The sequence below is a fragment of the Triticum dicoccoides genome, chromosome 2B (assembly GCF_002162155.2).
Source record: "Triticum dicoccoides isolate Atlit2015 ecotype Zavitan chromosome 2B, WEW_v2.0, whole genome shotgun sequence".
NCBI lineage: Eukaryota > Viridiplantae > Streptophyta > Magnoliopsida > Poales > Poaceae > Triticum > Triticum dicoccoides.
This window is the reverse complement of record NC_041383.1, coordinates 286,497,059-286,516,702: the sequence shown is the minus strand read 5'-3', so window position 1 is coordinate 286,516,702 and position 19,644 is coordinate 286,497,059. Positions and strand designations below refer to the sequence as shown.

At 46.4% G+C, this 19,644-nt stretch overlaps 1 protein-coding gene across 4 annotated transcripts; it reads right to left on the bottom strand.

Moving 5' to 3' along the window:
• Positions 1 to 1,811: 1,811 nt before the first annotated feature.
• Positions 1,812 to 17,447, bottom strand: LOC119363546 (protein CHROMATIN REMODELING 4-like). 4 transcript variants are annotated; one of them, XM_037628922.1, is made up of 11 exons: positions 17,113 to 17,447; positions 15,756 to 15,997; positions 14,637 to 14,738; positions 13,863 to 14,543; positions 12,163 to 12,213; positions 9,343 to 12,039; positions 8,727 to 8,884; positions 8,282 to 8,396; positions 5,101 to 5,168; positions 4,394 to 5,000; positions 1,812 to 4,136 (listed from the first exon to the last, which is right to left on the bottom strand). In XM_037628922.1, the coding sequence occupies exons 2-11, from the start codon at positions 15,975 to 15,977 to the stop codon at positions 2,109 to 2,111; spliced, it is 6,729 nt and encodes a 2,242-aa protein (XP_037484819.1). In that variant the 5' UTR covers positions 15,978 to 15,997; positions 17,113 to 17,447; the 3' UTR covers positions 1,812 to 2,108. The 4 variants fall into 4 exon arrangements, with proteins under 4 accessions (XP_037484819.1, XP_037484820.1, XP_037484818.1 ...); XM_037628923.1 differs by having other exon boundaries at positions 17,128 to 17,447; XM_037628921.1 differs by having other exon boundaries at positions 17,088 to 17,446.
• Positions 17,448 to 19,644: the final 2,197 nt, after the last annotated feature.

The following is a 19,644-nucleotide window of genomic DNA, read 5'->3' as shown; positions in this document are numbered from 1 at the left end:
CGATTGGAAGACCGCACTAATCGTCGCCTGCACACCAGATCTCGGCATCTGTGGTTCGCAAGATCCCACCCCCATCAACCTCGGCGTGCTCGTCGGCGCATTTGTAGCACAATAGCAGCCATGAAAATGGTTTGTAGCAAATTCCATCGCCGATTGTAGCAAAAACCGACTATAGTTGCAGCAAAATGTCGTCATCGTCGTCGCGGGTCGCAGCTAAGACATGAAGTTCGAAGCGTTTTTCAATTCCGGTTGCAGCTTTTGTAAGAGCTGGTTGCAACTTTTCATTGTCGTCCATAGAATTCGTCTCTACGGTTAAAACTTTTTTTAACGCCAGATGAATCTTCTTTCGTCGCCAGATGAAGCTTTTTTCATCACCGGTTGCAACTTTTCATGGTCTTCCATAGCTTCTGCCGTATATGTGTAGAATTTTTTTTCATTGCTTGGTCGTAGGTATAGCACTAGGCATGTCTCCAGATTCCAGCAAAAATAATGTCTCGCCCTCGCCCTCCCATAGTAGGCCCGTGCCACCGGCGTCTCCGCTTGCAACACCCAACTCGCGGGCCTCCCCGGCGATGCATCACCACCAACCGATCCATGCAGCATCCCTGCAACGGGGGTGTGTGTGACGTCATCTCTCCATAGCGGCGATGAGTAGCTTGGAGCTGGGAGACGAGATGCTCATAGTAGTACCGGTGGGAGGAGATGCTCGCAGCATCAGTGGGCGTCCAGGCGGCGGCAGGTGGTGGTCGCCCTCCACCGACAAGAGACGAGAGAGGGAGAAGGAGGTCGCTCGGGGAGAAGAGGGAGCTCGCGTGTGGATAAGGTTCAGCGCTGCGAGACACATGATCTTTCCGCATCATATGACGCACGATGAACCGGCCAAGCGTTGCGCCGGTCGGTTGTAGGGAAACGTTTCCCTTTATATTTTGACGAAAAATTGTCACTAGAATTGCCATCGAGAATATTCGATTTGCCATGTGCTCGTACCCGACACCAGGTACTTATCATTTTCATAAAATAAAACGGTTCATATCAACTCTTACCTCCTCTGAGGTACGAGGGACCATCTTAAAAGGGCTCATTCATCTATGCATGTACGAATCGACCGGATCGAGCATGCACAAGAACTGGAAGATGTTTTTCGCGGAAGAAGCGGCCTGGTACGGCGCGAGCAAGAGCAGCGGATAACGCACGGCTTTGTCCTCGCACGCGGAGCTTTGCATGGCGTCCTAGAGCCATGGTCCTCGGTTCTGTCGCAGCACAACGGCATCCGCATCTCAACACGGACGCTAACATGGCACTTTTCCTGCTGGCGTGGAGGAGAGTGTTAAATAAGAAATTCTGTCTATTTATGTACACATGCTGTGGGCGAGTGCGCTGTAGTAGTGGAGAAAAAAATCATAAATTCTGAGTTGTAGAGGCTTGAGCACACAATGGACTAGTTGCCAGTTCAAGGGAAATTTTTGGCTTAAACTCAACGAAAGCAACCGTATGCAAACGAGAAAGCCATTAAGGCGTAAGCTCAAATCCTATCAGCAAGCCGCGTAAATGCACACGTTTACAGACGATCTCATACTCGCATAAATAAACATTTGTGGGGAATGGGGACCAGTCATCATCAACAAACCAAACAGAATGGTGATGCTAACCAAGGTAAAGTCGCATCAGCATCAGCATCATCAGCAATTTAAACAGAACAATCATACTAACCACTAAACATAATGTATGAAGGAAACTCAGAAGCAACTAACACGTGATAAAACTACCAGAGAGTAAGCTTTGACCGTGACTCGGTACTTCTAAAAAGAAAATGAAAAGCATGTCATTGTAACCTGGGTGGTAGGACTATCTTAACCATACACGCATAAATAAATGAATATACTTGTCCGCAGTCCACACCAGGTTAGCAAATATACATTTCACGTATATAGAGAGGATCTCGTGAGTTGCTCCGGACAGACTAGTGCTAAACTACTAGTCCCTGGAGTTTCTACTCCATCTGAAGTAAGCATACAAACACACTGCACCCCTCACACTGGAAACATTGGGAAAGGTTAAATCCCAGCGCTAAACGGACGAAAACGAAATCTTGAGCTCATCACTGAAGTCTAACGCTCATCTGCGACCATGTCGACTTTATCTTCATCAACTATCTGAGCTGCAACTGACTGTGATGCACCTGAATCCCTACTCTCGTCAAGTGGTGTAGGTTTCTCCAACAGCTTCGCCGTGTCTAATGGATTTTCTTGTTCTGGCTCCTTATCATCACTTGATACAGGTCCTACTGCCCGTGTGGTACTTAATCCAGTTGCATCAACTACTGGCAGCAAAGAGAACTCTGCAGGTCCCGACAATCCCCTCCTTGGAGCACCAGCTTCAGGAGCATTCCCCGTTGGTGATCTACAAGACCCACTGGTAATGCCATCTAACCCAGAGAATTCATCTCTCTGACAACCAGTTTCAAGAGCCTCTGACCTGGCCGTGCAAGCAGCAGCAAGAGCTTCTGAAACTTCCATTGTATTGCGTGTTTCTTCAAAAGCAGGAGGTATCACGTCTTGCCTCTGACTGCCAGCGGAAGAAGATGATGAAGAGTTCAAGTTTAGTGAAGGGGCATCATTAGTCTGATCAATTGCAGAAGTAGGTGGAGCTTCCATTAATTTTGGTGCTGGAGCAGATATTTGATCACCTTGCCCAGATCCAATTTTGGGATGCTCTGCTTGCTGAACCTTATGTACTCTTCTCTTCTTTGGAGTATTTCTCGGGTCCTTTGGGCGAGAAAGGCGAGGTCCTTGGAATGGGAATGGAGGTATTGCTGGTTTTTGTTCTCCAAGAAGTAGGCACACAGACTCTGCAATTGCTAAAACAGTTGCTGGTAGTTCACATTCAATTGGCTTAGATGGAGCGCGCACGGCCTCCTGAAGCCAATGCGGTAGCTTGTTTGATCTGGAACTTCCAAATATGCCAGCGTTTTCAAGTAGAGGACTTGAGTGCTTTGTGTGATACAGATTCATTTCAATGGGCTGTTTACCTAACCTCACACGCCGCTGCATCTCGTGAAACAAATCGGCCTGCCCATCTGTGACACTATGAAGAAGAATGTTCTCATGAGAACTTGATGCAAATTCATTCTGCTGGATCGAACTACTGTTTGGTATGTTTATGGGTAGTGAACCAATACTTTCCATCATAAAAGGATTTGACATATATGGTGGGACCGGTCCAACATCAGCTTTCTCCCACTTGTCAGATGTGCTTCCAGGAAAATCCCCACCATAACCTGTTTTATTCTTGAAATCCTTCCATGATGCCAGTGATGGGCCACCCTCACTCATGTAACTCGAAGGCTCAATATGAGGAAATCTAGATGGTATATCACTGCAACCTAATTGAATATCAGTTAGGTGGGACTGCAACTTAGGTGGCTCCATCTTAAGTTTAGAGAAGTTGCTTCCACTTAGTGCCCGAGACATCATGGCATCAGATAAACCAGGAAATGTGGAGTTGGAACTTCTGGTGGCTGTAGGCATTGGTTCCTCCATAATTTTCTGCTCCTCCAAAATCCATCTCAATGCGAGCTCTTCACTAGTGCGGTGGTTCAAAAATTTCAACTTTGGATCTCTAAGCATGGCATCCCAGTTACCCCTTCCATGCCTACGAACTCCAATCCACAAAGTATCAAGTTCATCTTCCGACCAATAATCAGGTTTTGACCTCTTTTTCATGAATTTATTTGTGGCATACTGAGCACGCATCATTATATTGTCCAATACCTTCCTGTGATTTTCGGGCATGGCTGAATGGAATGGTTGAACTGGGCTAATACCTAACCCAGGAAGAAGGGCAGACATATCTGCCATGAATTTTGACCTCGCCTTTTTTGAACTTCCAGCAATATCTGCCATGAAGTTTGGTAAAAATGAACTGTTTGGCAATTCTGGGATAGAATTACGAGCATACTCCTTATTAGTGCCCAGTGGGAAGTTGGGAAATAGATCTGGTACTGACTTCATATGACTGAGTGGAATATTGTCTTCCAGACCAAAGTTCGGAAGACCCATCTTCCCTTGAAATGAAGCAATAGAAAGTAAAGGATTTTCAACAGGGTCACAAAGCCCCTTCCCAGATATAGGAGGAATCTGCACAGAAGAACCATGTTATTCCTTTTACTTAACAGAAAACAGCATGCTCTGATCAAGAATAACTATTGTTGACTATAGGTACAAAAAGAAATCTTAGGGTGCAAGCAACATGCCGTCCTAACATAAATAATGTGGAAACATTAACTTTTGTCTTCTGACAGGGGAACAACATGGACAGTGATAATAACGCGACTAAATAAAATAATCCTGCGGAATGTAAAAAGGAGCAGTGCAAATTTGAGATGAGGACATACAGGATTGAAGGGGAAATAGCTATCTGGAATGATGTTACTCAGCCTTCGCAAAGCTTCGGATGAACCAGGAAGCATAGTCTTGCTGGGATCCAATTGGCCCTGATTTTTGAGTTCACTAGAATACTCGGCAGCAGAAGGTGACAGTGGCTTGTTGAATACTTCACCACTAGCTCGTTTTTGCTCCTTCATGTTTGACCCACAATTTGAATTCTTGTACGAGTTTACCTGATCAGCATTCGGAGCACAAAGGCCAAGGACAGGTAAGAGGTGATGTGGAGTCCCTTGATTTAAGACATCAGTTGCCTTTGGGTGGTGCTTCGACGAAGTAGCACTCGCAGCAAGTTTGGCATGGAGCTCTCGAGAGATTTCAGGATATCTCTTTGCTTTCTTCGAGGAATGCCTCATTTGTGCAGTTGAATCACTGAAACGTTTAGCCCCAGATGGCTGCGCAGAGTCAGGATCTTCTACAATTCTCAGAGGGTTTACACCATATTCATTAACACTAGAGTCATATAGTTTTATGAAATCTTCAAGTTTATCATCAGCATAGCTCTTGATTGTGTGCCGCTGAGCAATCCTTTCCTTCTGTCTAGCTCGGAGCTTTCCACTGTTGCAACCAGAAGTAAATCAATGCCTGAAGAAAAACTGTGCATGCAAAAGCAATTACATGGATCCCCAGAGGGGTGGGAGAGAAGGGGAGGGCATACTATTTTTCCTTCAAAGCCAGTCCAGCTGCAGTGTATTCTCGCTTGGGTTCATCCCCATCGTCAGAATCCTGCATAGCAGTATCAGCAAAGCATTTCCTAGCTGCATATAAAATCTAAGAGTGCATGGGAAATAGCTAATGAAAACCACAGTGCAGCCAATATGGACTACATACGAAGCAAAATGAGTGAATCTACACTCCCTCTGTTCCTAAATATAACTCTTTCTAGAGGTTTCAATATGGACTACATACGAAGCAAAATGAGTGAATCTACACTCTAAACTACGTCTATATACATCCGTATGTAGTCCATATTGAAATCTGTAGAAAGACTTATATTTAGGAACGGAGGGAGTACGTTTCACAATATCTGTCGTAGGCGTATAGCTAGGAGCCACAAATTGAGGTAATATTCGACAGAATTAGATCATACTTGTTTTTTTTATGATTAGATCATACTTGTTCACACCAGATACTCTCTGCATTGCAAAACTTAAGTTTTGGAGAGGCGCAGTTGCAGGGGAGTGGCTTGCAGTTGCAGAGGAGTGGCTTGCAGTTGCAGGGAAAGGCTGAGTGGGGACGTGGTCATGGAGCCAGCAATTTGGGGTGCTAGCGAAGGACTGCCGGTGCTTAGAGCATCTCCAGCACAGTCCATAAACAATTTTTTGGGGGCTTGGGGGGTAAAAACAAGGTCCAGCTGGGTCCCCCAAAAGGGGAGGACCCCATTTTTTGGCCACCAGCCCAGCCCCAATTCCCATCAACAGAGAGCAGGAGGAAGTTTCATCTGCCGCCCACGCACACACCTTCCTCCTCCCACGCCATCAAGCTCCACCGCCTCCCCTCCAGCAGCCGATTCACCATTCCCGAGGTGTTATGCCGCCGAGCTTGCCATCTCCGCCCTCATTCTCGTCAGCCCGCCTCCGCCTCTGTGTTGCTCCTCCCCTCTGCACCGCCACGCCCACGCTCTGCCTCCTTCCCTCCGGCCATCTCCACCCCACCCCTACATCCCGCGCCCTGCCACATCAGGGCGCTGACCCACGGGAAGTGAAGATAAAGGAAAAGAAGAAAAACTGGCCAACTGACATGTGGGTCCTGTACGTCAATGTAAAGGCAAAAGAAAATGGGTGCTCACAAATGGGAGTGATGTCAAATTTTGAAGCCTCAGAAAATGGGGTCTACCGCTGGAGAAGCTCTTAGGGTGCAACCACATTTCCAGGATTTGCAACTTCGTAATGAGTTTATGATGGGCTTCTGTTGGAGATGTTTTGGGTCGAAAAAGGTCCCAAGCATCCTCGGAGTACCCAGTCTAAATATATTTTCAACACAAGAGAGGGGGGAGGGGGGTTTGTGTTTAGGGATTCCATGTCGGGTTTTTTCGAGAAAACGCAAGAGCTTGCATTTCATTGCCTTGGAAAGAAAGAGAGTTTGGGTACATTTCTCGTGGGAGGCAGTTACAATGCTCATGAGCACATCAGTGAACGTCCCATGTTTGTGGTATGATGGCGCGAAGCCGTAGAGCGCCTGCTCTGGCCCAGAGGGCGGCCTCATCCTTGATCTTCATAAGCAGGTCATTCGCCGAGGGCCGTCCTCGGTTGAAGACGCAATCGTTACGGTGTTTCCAAATCATCCATGGGACGAGGAGGATCGCGGAGGCGAGGCCCTTGCGCATAGGTTTTGCAGTGAGCTGCCGCGCCGTTTGCCACCAGTCATTGAGTGAGGACTCGCTGTCGGGCGAAACGCAGGAGAGCCGGAGCCAGTGCAGCACCTCGTACCAGATCTGCCGGGGGAAGGGGCAGGCGGGGATGAGGTGGTGCATGGTCTCGGGGCCTGGTCGCATAGGGGGCATCGCGCGGGGTGCTGCAGGTTGCGGCGGGCGAGGCGGTCTGCCGTCCAACACCGGTCGAGGCGGGCGAGCCAATGGAAGAATCGGGCGCGCGGACACGCCTAGTTCTTCCAGGTGAGCTTCCATGGGGCGCAGCCCGTGGAGCCACTGAAAGTGGCGATGTAGACCGATTTGGCGGAGTAGACGCTGCGGGGACTCCACTTCCAGGAGAGGCGGTCCGGCTCGGCGGAGAGGGTCGTGCGACCGATTGTGTGCCAGAGCTGCAAGTATTGCCCGATCTCATGGATGTCAACCGTGCCATGTATGTCGTGTATGTCCCGCACCCATCGGCGACGGTCCTGAGTTTGTGGCGGCACTTGGGAATGCATGCATATAGGAGCGGTGCAATCTCACGAACGGGCTATCGATCCATCGGTCTTCCTAGAAGAGGGCCTCCATGCTATTCCCAATTTGCATGGTGGTGGACGCAAAGAAAAATGCACGCTCATCGGCGGTGAACTGCAAGTCGAGGCCAGCCCACTCTCTAGTGTTGTCCGTACGGCTGAACCATAGCCATCGTGTGCGGAGCAGCGAGGCTGGTCCAGGCAAGATTGCGCACGCCGAGGCCGCCGAGCGAGAGCGGCCTAGCGACGCGTTGCCAATTAACATGGTAGTGCCTGCCATTTGCCTCCGCGCGCCCGACCCACAGGAAGCCTCGCTAGATCTTCTCGAGCGCCCTGATAGTCTTCTTGGGGGGCGCTAGAGCTGGTGAATCGGGATCGCGCTCAGGAAGGCCTTGACGGATTCCATGTAGTCCATAGGGGTACAGCCGACCGAGGAAGCATGCTCCAAGTAATGTTAAGGTTCAAACAAAAAATCATGACGACATGGACAAAATTGAATCGCATGGGGCCTGTGGTTCAGTTTTCACTTCCAGGTTCAAATTTTGCAGCACTAGCATCGCAATGTCACGCAAAACCATGTGTATTTAAGAGTGGTTAGGGGAGACACAACCAATGTTTGGTAGTAGGCTCGTTCTACCACAGTTTGGCTCAGCCATAGTCAAAATCTAAGTTTGATCCTGGCTCAGAAGGAAGCGGTAGCTGTATGCTTAACACATGCTAATCAAACGTTGCTTTCAGGGAAAACTGTCTTCACTGCCATCCCCTGACTTATGCAAAAAACTCGGTGTTGCCATAACGTTATATGCCACAATCAATGGATCAAGGTGGTCAACATGAAGATATACTCCTTGCCTACTTGCTAGGAGGACAGATCTCGTTACTTACTACCAAAACAGAACATCCAGCAGCAAGGCAGAAATGTTCGCGCACGGCGCGGGCCTTAAAGACAAAAGTACCTCACTTAATGCTTCATTGGCAATTGCTGCAAAGGTTTCCCTGTAAGAAACAGCTTTCCTTAAGCGCTTGCCTCGACCAAGGGATGCCTCCTCTTCGATTTGATATTGCTCCCATCTGAAACACAAATATGCATTTAGAACCAACCATCATGCCCACAGAGAGAGAGAGAGAGCTAGAAAACAAGAGTGATTCTTGCCATTAGTACACCATGACTATCTATCCCTGTCTGACCTAAGGTTTCATAAGGTGCTATGTACCGCTTCCTAACTTCTCCAATTGGATACATTCTAGAATTTGAGTATTTATTCTTCCATTTAGTTTGTCTTTCTGTTTCTGATTTGATAAAGTTATTAAGTAAAACAAGAAAATATGAAGAAAAAGATCATCAAGGCAATAGATAGCCCAGTAAAATAACAAGTACTTCTACATGGTATTGTAAAGCACCTGAGACGTAAAAGTTTATCCCATTCATTTTCTTCCACAGGATTAGCTGCATCATGCTTTGTTTCGGATGCCTGTTCACAACCATCGTTATCAATATTTGGAATGTCCTCAGCAGCACCGGGATCATCATTTATATCATCATTCCAATCGATTGACTGCTTCACGAATGAAAGTAAAAGAAACTATTAATTGAGATCCCTGGAGATAAGTTCTCAATTGCACAAGGTAAAATCTATTACCGTCTCAAAACGTAAGAAGTTATTTTACACTGTCAAAAAACGTCTTACATTTTGAGACAGAGGGAGTACATCACAACAACATTAGTAACCACCATCCAAAAGAAACAAGAAAAGTAATAGTAATGTAGTCCAAGAACAAAGAGACTGGATTCAAAATTGGCGCATGAATCCATCTATAAGCAGATAATGACAATAGACTCTAGTCAGATGACTCTGGTTAGGAATTTCCAAACCAAGTGATCTATCCCTATTAACTAGTACCATAGCTTGGTGAGACATGTACAAGACGACACGCTCATTTCCATAACCTACCAATGAATCACTGCATAAACATTTAATGTTCATTATTTGAAGAAAAACACACACTATTAAATTACCTTTACAGTGCCAAGCATATCATCATTGTCCAAATCCCCATCGGTGCTTTCAGCTACAGTTGTTGGAAGGCTAGATCTATCAAGAAGCCTCATAATAGCATTTTCATCCCAAATAAGCTTGGTAGAACTGTCAATACATTTATCCTCATAAACATCACCTAGGCCACCAGTTTTCCTCCTATGCTTAACCTCAATATCAGATACATCGTGTTTGGCACCAGAAGCTTCATCATTATCTTTACCATTCACCTCATCGTTATTCCTGAAGAGCTCCTCAGTTCCCCAGCGAATGATATCTTCCACTTCCTTCTGAGATTCTGATTTGTTAACAAAAAGTTGATCAAGCATCAATTTCTTCTTGGCAAGTTGCAAGATACGCTCCTCAACACTAGCACGCACTACAAGCCTGTACACTAAAAGTCTGTTTGACTGCCCAATCCTGTGTGCCCTATTCATCGCCTGTATATCAGCATGCGGATTGAAATCAGAATCATATATGATAACAGTGTCTGCAGTTGCCAAATTGATCCCAAGACCACATGACCGTGTAGATAACAAAAATACAAAACGGGTCTTGTCCTGATTGAAACGAGTAATAGCTGCCTGGCGCTCAGCCACAGACACCGAACCATCTACTCTTTCAAATGCTTTATGACCAAATTCCAGAGTCAGATAATCTTCGAGGATGTCAAGAAGTTTTGTCATCTGAGAAAAAATAAGAACACGATGCCCATCACTGTGTAACACTTTGAGCATAGAATGCAACAAAGCTAACTTTGCTGAGGCCTTTATTCTCATTTCATGCAAAAACTCTGGTGAACCTGATTCGGGTTCAGTTCCAGGAATAAGATATGGATGGTTGCATACTTTCCGAAGCTGCATTACTATGTTGAGCAATGACTGATGAGCACCACCTTTTCCGGTATTACGCAGTACTTGATAGTTCTTTGTAAGCATAGCACGGTAGTATTCAGCCTGGATTGATGTCAATTCGACAGGCACCATTCGCTCTGTCTTCGGGGGGATATTTTTCATTGCATCTTTTTTCAGCCTTCGAAGCATATGTGGTGCTACCAGTTTCTTCAGCTCCTCCACTTTCTCTGCTGTTGCAAGTTCATTAAACTTCTCCTCAAATGATGCTAGAGAAGGGAAAGAAGCAGGCTGTAGGAAGTTCAACAAATTATACATTTCACCAATGTTGTTCTGTAATGGGGTTCCAGTCAACAAAACCCTGTGCTGAAATGAAAATGTATTGAGCAAATTGAAGAGTTTACTGCTAGAGTTCTTCAGACGATGCCCTTCATCAACTATAAGAACTTCCCATGGCACAGAACGAAGATATGTAGCATCAACAAGCACCATCTCATAAGTAGTAAGCAAGACATTGAACTTGTGAGACTTTTTGCTTTTACCTATCTGGGTTGCATCGCCTTCATGCCACTCATATTGACGAATTGTAGATCTTGCCCGTGCAGAACCATGATACTCCACAACATTTAAATGAGGTGCCCAAGATGCAAATTCAGCCATCCAGTTAGGCATAGTAGAAAGAGGAACCAAGACAAGACAAGGCAAGTTAATCTTAAATTCACAGCACAAGGACGACAGAAAAGCACAAGCTGACACCGTCTTCCCAAGACCCATCTCATCAGCAAGGATAACATTTTTTGACTTGCACCAACATTTACGCAGCCAGTTCAATGCTTCCAGTTGATGTGGGAAGAGCATGCCCCCCTTAAGTTCTTTTGGCTGCTCAATCAACACAGTCAGCTCTTGGCGGTTTCTTGCATTTGCACGGTTACCTCTCACATCCCTGTCCAAAGCTTGGCATTCAAAGCTTTTGAACTGAGTAACCAAATGAACATACTTCAGCATGATAGGTTCATCTAATCTTTCCCAGGTGCATTCATCATAAGGAAGGCCACACCATTTGATTAAAGCCTCTTCTACTTCATCTAAGGAAACACGCAGAGCAATAACGCGTTGTGGTTGGCACCATTGGTCCTTGCAAATGTTTATCAAACCCATTCCATACTTTGCTTTGTAATTTTCTAGTTTCCGTTTTGCTAATGTTCTTAGTTCAGATTCAGAAATCCAGCTATTATGGATGTTTGATTTTCCAGACCATTTGACCAAAAATTCATATGCAGTATCATGGCCATTTCCTGCAATTTCGTTTATGTTTCCATGGACTTTACTTTCAGGTGTCAACTCTTGTTTGGTCTGCACAGTTGCATCAACTTCGGAAACTGAAAGTTTGATATCACCCTTTTCCGATGTTCCTTCGACTGGAACATGAGATACTGCCTCAAATTCACCATTTACTGAAGGTATGTTTTCTCCTACTACTCCAGCATCCTTTACTGTGATGATTTGGTCGGTGCAACAATCTGACAGTGTCTTTGTGGCTTCCTCTGGGTTCACTGATTCCTTTTCATGGTATTTACCATTATTCTCCTTTTGCATTTCACCACCATCCAAATGATCTTCACAGGCATCATGTGCTGATTCATCAGCGCACACATCCTCCAGAGTAGTGTCAGTATCGTTTCTTAACGGCTGTGTTGGCACACTGGAAGAACTAGAAGGAACCCCGCCTTCCAGCTGCAAATTAGTTAATTCAATCTGCTCTGATGAAGCATGGGGCTGTGAAATGATTTGGCTTGTCTGAAGCCGACAGCCTAGGATGCGGTCAACCTAAGCAAATCAATGTTTGAAATAAATCAGAGAACGTAGAAAAAAGGACAGGGAAGGCAAAAAAATGAATGGATGAAGATGCAACACAGGTAGTTGATGGTGTAGGTATTTTCCAGACCAAACCTGCAGATCCTCCTGAGGAGTTATTATCGTATCCCCTGCCACAGGTAGCACCTGCACCATTTTACCAGATATATTAACGGCATTCTGAATAGATATGTTCAAGCAAAAATATTTAAGATAAGAATGAATCATCAAACGAGACAAACATTAGAAAAGCAGTGAAGGCTGGTCATGGTAGCAACCAAAGACAAATGATCCGAAAATGCATGGACAAAATTAGACCCAAAAACAGAAGTAGAAAATAATAATCAAGCCAGTTTAGTGTTAAGGGATTACAAATACCACTAACGCTTTGTTTGGATGTCTCCATTGAGAGCCTCTGAATTGCATTGGATCCAATACCAAATCAACCTTTGTATTGCAATGGGCTCCAATACCAATACAGATGTTTGGATGTACAAAATATTGCAGGTTGGAATTAGATAAGCTAGCAATACCAATGTTACGTTTGGATGCCATACAATGGAATTGGCGGTTTGGGGGCAGAGCAGCCGTGGGGAGCACAGGACGCATTCGTCCCCGACGGTCAGCGGACCATCCGCGACCGGGATGGAGCGACGCCGGCGAGCGTGATGGGCCAAGCTCGTGCAGGCGCAGCTCCTCGTGTATGGGAAACCCCGACGGCCGCGGGATCCAGAGCAGAAGACGTCCACGCCGGCGAGCAGGGCCAATCGAGCAGAAGAGGGTCGGGGACGGCGGGCAGGGAGGACGGCCAGGCGTGGAACGGCGGGGTACGGCGGCCGGAGCCTGTCGGGGAGGAAGGCACCTGCGCCGCCGTCGGACTCCATGGCGGGGCATGGCTCAGGGGGACGGCAAGCAGGAGCTGAGGAATAGGGGAGGGCGGCACCGGCGTCGCCGCCGGACTCCATGGCAGGGCGTGGCTCAGGGGGACGGCAGGTAGGAGCTGAGGAATAGGGGAGGACGACACCTGCGCCGTCGCCGGACTCCGTGGTGGTGGCCGCCGCCGCCGGCGGCGTCTGCTAGGTCGTCGCGGTCGGCCTCTCCTATCCCCTTCTTTTTTCCGGTCGCTCGAACAGGTATGTTTTGCGGGTAGGCTGATTTCAGTGCGATTCGGAGCGGGATAGCTCTGTATCGTGGGCAGGCACTTCGCGTGGGATGTAATTCAGCCAGCGTATTCGTTTCATTACAGCCTGCCAATTCGCTGTCCAACCAAACACATGAATTGAAAGATTACAATACCAATTCAGATTCCAAGCCTCCAATGAGAACATCCAAACGCAGTATAATATAAAACTGACAAGATGAACCATAAGATTTTATCAAAGCTACCATGTATCTCCCAGGTTAAGTCAGAAAGCATGGCAAGATGTATTGTTGAAAAATTATTAATCCGTTCAAACAAGAATAACTGTCGCAAGTTTGCTGAAATACTATTTAGTTCGTTCACAAAGTATGGTTGTAATAGAAACAAACTGAGCTTATGAAGATTATAACAGAAAAAGTGCTAACAAAAGCAAAGGAAGCTGCAGAAGTGCAGAGAATGAGAAGGTAGAAAAATGGCATGGCAGAGATAGAAAGTAAATGAAAAAATATTCTTAACTGAACATCTAACAATACTAAATGAGTTCAAGTAGGTACATCAACCAGAAAATGGCTCAGCGCCATTTCTGGTAAGGTAAAGTGTATAGAAAATGTCTATGGTTTTGAATATTAGAATAAAACATAGCGTGTTTGAATACCTCTGAATGTTGTTTATCAACAAATTTCACTTTCTTTTTCCCTTTCTTGGCACTAGATGTAGGTGTTCTGCCATCCAGAGATCTCCTTTTTGGTGGTGATTCGCAGTGCTCAGGAGATGTAGATGGCCCCATTGACGAATCACTGCTAACATCAGTTGCCAAATATCTGAGCTTTTTTGTTTCAGATCGCTTAGAGTCTTTGTGACTATGCTGTCTCTTGGTTTTATATTTCTTTGGAGACAAGTCCATGGAGCGCAGATGTTTCTTAATTTTCAAAGCACCTCCATGTTTCTCCTGTTTCTCTTCTGAAGACTGGCCAATGAATCCTGACTTCAAGGGCTTCGTAATTGCAGATAATTCTTTGGTCGAGCGCCTCTTCAAATGTACTATCAATGGCTTCTTTTTCTGAACTTCATTGTCCTTCACACTGAGATCACCTTCCTTCAATGCACCAGGGCATGATAGTTTTACTTGTTCGTTTGATTCACTTTTCTCTTGTATGGGACTCCGGGTATTGAGAGAGACTTTGTTATGGGGAGATGGGCTATCTGCTATGGTGCTTGTACGCATTCTCCTTGTTCTTTCACGTTTGGAAGTGTCAGCATCCGCATTTCCTAACAACTTCAAGCTAACTTGTTTCGTACGACATCTTGGGCATTGCCAGTTCCCAGGCGGTGCACGCTATATTTGAAATGTAACGGTGCAAAGATATTAAGACAGAAAAGTACACCAAAAAAGAGAGATGTGCAATCAAACAGTAGAAACGCTTCAAACCTTAAGGGGGGGATTAAGACATTCCAAGTGGTATGTCCGTGGACAGCTATCGCAACACAACAAATTGCCACCAAGGTCACATTCTACACACTCATAGAAATACTGAAGACACAAAGAGAATGTGTGTATAAGATAAGTTGAACAGCAATAGAGGTGACATACAAAAGTATTGCAAAGAAAAATAACAGTACATGAAGCCTTAAAGTGGTAATAATTTGTAATTGACAAGTGAATAACTGGAGAAGATGTAAATGCTCAGTTAAAACGTAGTATTGATTTTACTTTTGGCAGATATAGTTGCCTAGAATGTCCCATGATGATTTAATAAGATCTGCCATTCAATTATAGTTTGCATCCTAAACGCGACGACACCAAAACAATTCATAGGTTTCACACTGACAGATATGACAAACTGTTGCGAGCACCGGAGAGTCCACATGTTAATAGAACATGTAAGCTCCTACTGAAAAGCATCACTTGAAGTATTTGTGTGATGAGAGATCCCAGAACTGTTACCATCTAGTCGTTTCATCAAAGCTATACAATATGTGGCCGATGAAGAAAGGTGTTACACCCATGGTTAAACAGAAAATGTGATTAAATCATCGTTTAGCATTTAGTCATGGAAGAGCAACACATGAAGTACTTCCATTGATCAATTTTGTATGCCTATTTGTTTTGTGATATTCGCAAAAGTTGGAAGGCATGCATCCATAGTTAATGCATGCATACTAAGCACACAAAGTATTGTCTCGCATTTCCAGAGAATTATAAGAATGGTATAGGCATTGGCAAATTTTAACATGGACCCTCTTACATCCTCTTTTCACAAGGGAGGTAAGAAGGTAAGAGTTACTCAGACCCACTACTTAATGAAATCAACGGCTCAGATCTATTATATACTCTTACCTCTCATGTGAAAAGAGGAGGTAAGAGAGACCATATTAAAACTACTGATAAGCATTCGTGTTGGTGACTTCCTCAATCATAGAGCTTTTTTAATCTACAAGCCTGGTCAAAATAGGTCTTGCAAATATGGATGGATGGAGAGTAAATCACAGACAATATCCACAAGATATACTGACAAGTAATAAACTGATAAAAAGAGAAGGAATTCACCCCATCGTGTCCTCTTATCTTCTTGGCTGATGTAGAAATGCTAGTGTCATGCTTGGACCTCTTTTTTATGGAACCATTGTTCATTATAGAGTCCGATGTTGGTGATGTAGCCTCATGCTCATTTGACGAGCTAGCTGTTAGCTTGCTTCGCTTTCTTTTGAATTTTGAAACCCAATTTCCATCTGCTGCACTATCACATAAAGAGCTCCTCTCCTTCATCATTTGAGTACCGACGTCACATGCTGCTAGCAACAGAAGAATGCATTTCTTTATTAGTAACCCAAAATATAAAAGTAGACAACCAGTAATTGAATATACTAAGCTCCCTGTGTAGTCATGTAGTATTGTATGCATTACAATACTAATCTAAAGCGAGATTAAAATTAGCTCAAGAGACAAGTACTAGAACAACCGAGGACTTGAGGTACATGGATTTACTCAGAGATTACTTGTATAGTGTTCTCATACAAATACAAAGCATTAGCTGATGATCAGTCTCATATTAACGGATAAATGACAGCATTTGAATTATTGTTCACTGAATGTTCCTTTTGCTTTGTGCCAATGTATCCCAAAAAAAAGGAATTCATGTATAGAACATGACAAAGCGAAATTAATGATATGCAACAAAGAAACAAAGCAGAACATTTTCCAAGCATGACCCCTTTAAGAAAGCTAAACGGCAGAAAACAATGATAACCAGAACATAGCATTGTTGTCGCTTGTCAGGACTTGTTGCAATAATGAACTGATACTCAAAATGAAACTTCACGTATAACCTAGGCATGAAATACATAGCCAAATCCCACTAGGAACCTCACACTAATTCTTTGCTTCAGTCATTAATATACAACTCGATTGTGTTACCGATCTCTGTGGTACGTCGCTCAAAAATCTACCACAAATTCCCTGTGATATATTGCTTTTAAATCCACTTAATGAGTCTAGCATAAGCAGTCAAACACACGATGTGACGTAGTGCTAAAATTCAGCCACGACTAGCAAATACTATAGTTTACACTCCAGATGGTTCGCCTCGTGTGCCCATTGCCAACACGTATCCGGATTTTCCCTGCTGCTACTCTCTGCCGGACAGTGGTGTAGAAACAGCGCACAGGCAGCTAGAACCAGCTATGAATCATATGTGACAAATAGAAGCGTTACCGTTTCTTACACAAGCTCACCAGCTGCTAACAAAACTCGCACCTCAAAACGCCCAAACCGGCAACCAACACAAATCCGAATCTCCGCCAGCACCCCGCACCCCGCACCCCGTCCGACAGTCAAACCTCTACACAGCAAAATTCTTGACAAAAAATCCCGTAGACCCACCCAATTAGGCGCTGAACCGCAGTACCGGGAGCGGCTTCACCTCGGGGGGTCGCCGCAGCGCCCCGAAACTGGAGCGGAATCGACGGAGGCCGCGGCGGATCGCGCGGCCCGGCGCCCCACAGAGCACAGCAGCGCGGAGGGAGAGCCGGAACCGAGCGGAGCGCGGCGGCGGCGGCGGCGCAATAGATGCGGGCAGTGGGGAGGGGTGCGAATGGGGGAACGGGGACGCAGGGCGGGGGCAGCAGACAGCGGCGCGGCTATCGATGGGGAGGGGCACCCATCGGGGGGTGGTAGGGGGGCCGTGCGCAGCGCTCCCTTCACGCGTCGCTTTCGCCTGCCCACCAGGGGCGGAGGTGGGTGACAGGCGGGGCCCGCTGGCGGCAGGGAGGGACACGTGGGGGCGGGCGCGAGGTGAGTGCCGGCTTCCGCGGTGGCGTGAGACGGCGGGCGGGTGGGTGGCCGCGGCCCGCCGCTCCAGGCGCGGGCGCGGGCGGCGGGTGTGGGGGTGGATGGAATTGATGAGATGATTCCGTTGGCCGTTGTTTGGGTGGGAAGCTGCTCCTCTAGTTAGTGCCAAGGTTTTTTGAGGTTTCACAGGTTGACACTGCGAGCTTTGGGAAAGAAGATACTCCTTTTTTTTTTTACCTGAAGATAGATACTCCTTTTTTGTTCTTACGTTCTGCCTTTTCCAGCCTTCAGCTTTCATTAAGTCGCACCCTCATCTTTTCTGTGTGATACACATACGCGTTCACTCGCTGGTCGCTGCAGCACTGCTTTTTTCTTGTTTTTGCAAAGTTGGGTGGTATCACAACATACGGCGTTAAGGGATGGCGTCTTCCTCCTTGAAGGTACCGCTGTGAAGCTTATTTGCTCTCCGTACCTCATGCTATGAAATGTCCGGATGAAACCCTAAGATCATGCTATGTCAAATCGGGTGACTACGGTGTCCTCAACACCGTTTTTCCTTTTGGAGGTGTCATCTTGAAGATCCCGACGATGGATTCCGACAGCGTGCATGATTGATGGCGGGACTTGGGTTTGTAGTGGTGCCAACACGGTCTTCTTCTTTATCTTCTTTTTGCACTGCCTTTTGCGGTGTCTTCCTCCACTAAAGAGGTAGACGGCGGAGACGTTATCGCAGTACATCATCGTGGCCTTGTCGACGGGACAGGAAGCTCAAGGAGGAGCTAGCAGAGCCAGGAACACTCGGCGGCAACATTAGCCACTACGCGATACTCAACCTCGGCATTGGAGCGAGAGACCGTTGGTTGCTGGTCCCGAGCTGTGGATCTAGCATCAATGAGGAACAAGGGACGATGAACACGGTGTTTACCTAGGTTCGGGCCCTCTCAAATAGGTAAAATCCTACGTCCTACTTGATTGTATTTGATGTATGATATGGTTACAGAGTAGATCTACCTCGAGATCAGGCGAGCTAAACCCTAGGTTAATGGGATAATGGATGTTGCTCTAGTCCTAAAGACTAAAACCCCCGGTTTATATAGACACCATTAGGGTTAGGGTTACGTGCGATCGGTTTACAAAGAAGGAAAGACCACGCCTAATCATGACTTGGAGGGTATGTCACGTCTTTGAAGATCTCCTATTCGCACACTAGCTTGGCCCCATAGTGGCCCATCAATCCAGCCCATATGCAATAGGTCGACGGGCCGAGGACCCCTTAATCCAACACTCCCTCGGTAGCCCCCAAACTAGCCTCCAACGCCAAGGCTTATATTCGGCCCCCGCACACCTCATGGTCTTCGGCTTGCGAGGCGAGTTCTCCTTGTCTTGTGCGTGCTCGGAGTTGAGTGGTATTCGAAATTTGAAGCGTCCACTTTACTTAGCCTCAAAGTCCAAAGTGCTCAAGTGTGAACAGTGCCCATGTCTGACAACTTTTAGCGAAGGGTCGTGGTCGATCATAACATCGAACGGCTGGCAATTCTTGATGCGCGGCTAGAGGTCGCCCCTCCATTGGCACGTCTCATCAAAGTAGAGATTGTGCCCCGTTTTTTAGGGGATATGATCAATGATTTCGATTCCCCACTCGCGCATAACGTCGCGAGTATATCGGGAAGTGGAGAAGCCCACGGCGTGAAAAGGGGAACCCTTGGCTCCTCCGCGGCCTATAAAGAGGGGAATAGCTACAGTTAACGCCTCACGCCTTCTTCCACCTCTTGTTGTTGTCCTTCCAATCTCCAGAGCTCCAGCGCCCCGCTTTGCTACTCCGCGGCGATTCCCTTTCAGCTCCTCCCTAGCCCCAGCCATGGCCAGATCTGGAGAAAATGGCAAGTGGGACGCCTCCACCGTCACCAACGATGACATCATGGAGCTGAAGCGGGTCGGCTACTTATCGGCCAACATCTCCCATCGGGCCCTCGAGGAGGGCCAAATCATCGCCACGCCCAAGCCAGGCGAGAGGGTAGTATTCCTTCCACATTTTATTCGGGGCTAGGATTTCCTCTCCATTCCTTCGTGAGGGGTTGATGTTCTTCTATGGGCTAGATTTCCATGATCTAGCCCTCAACTCCCTCCTCCATATTTCGGCCTTCATCAT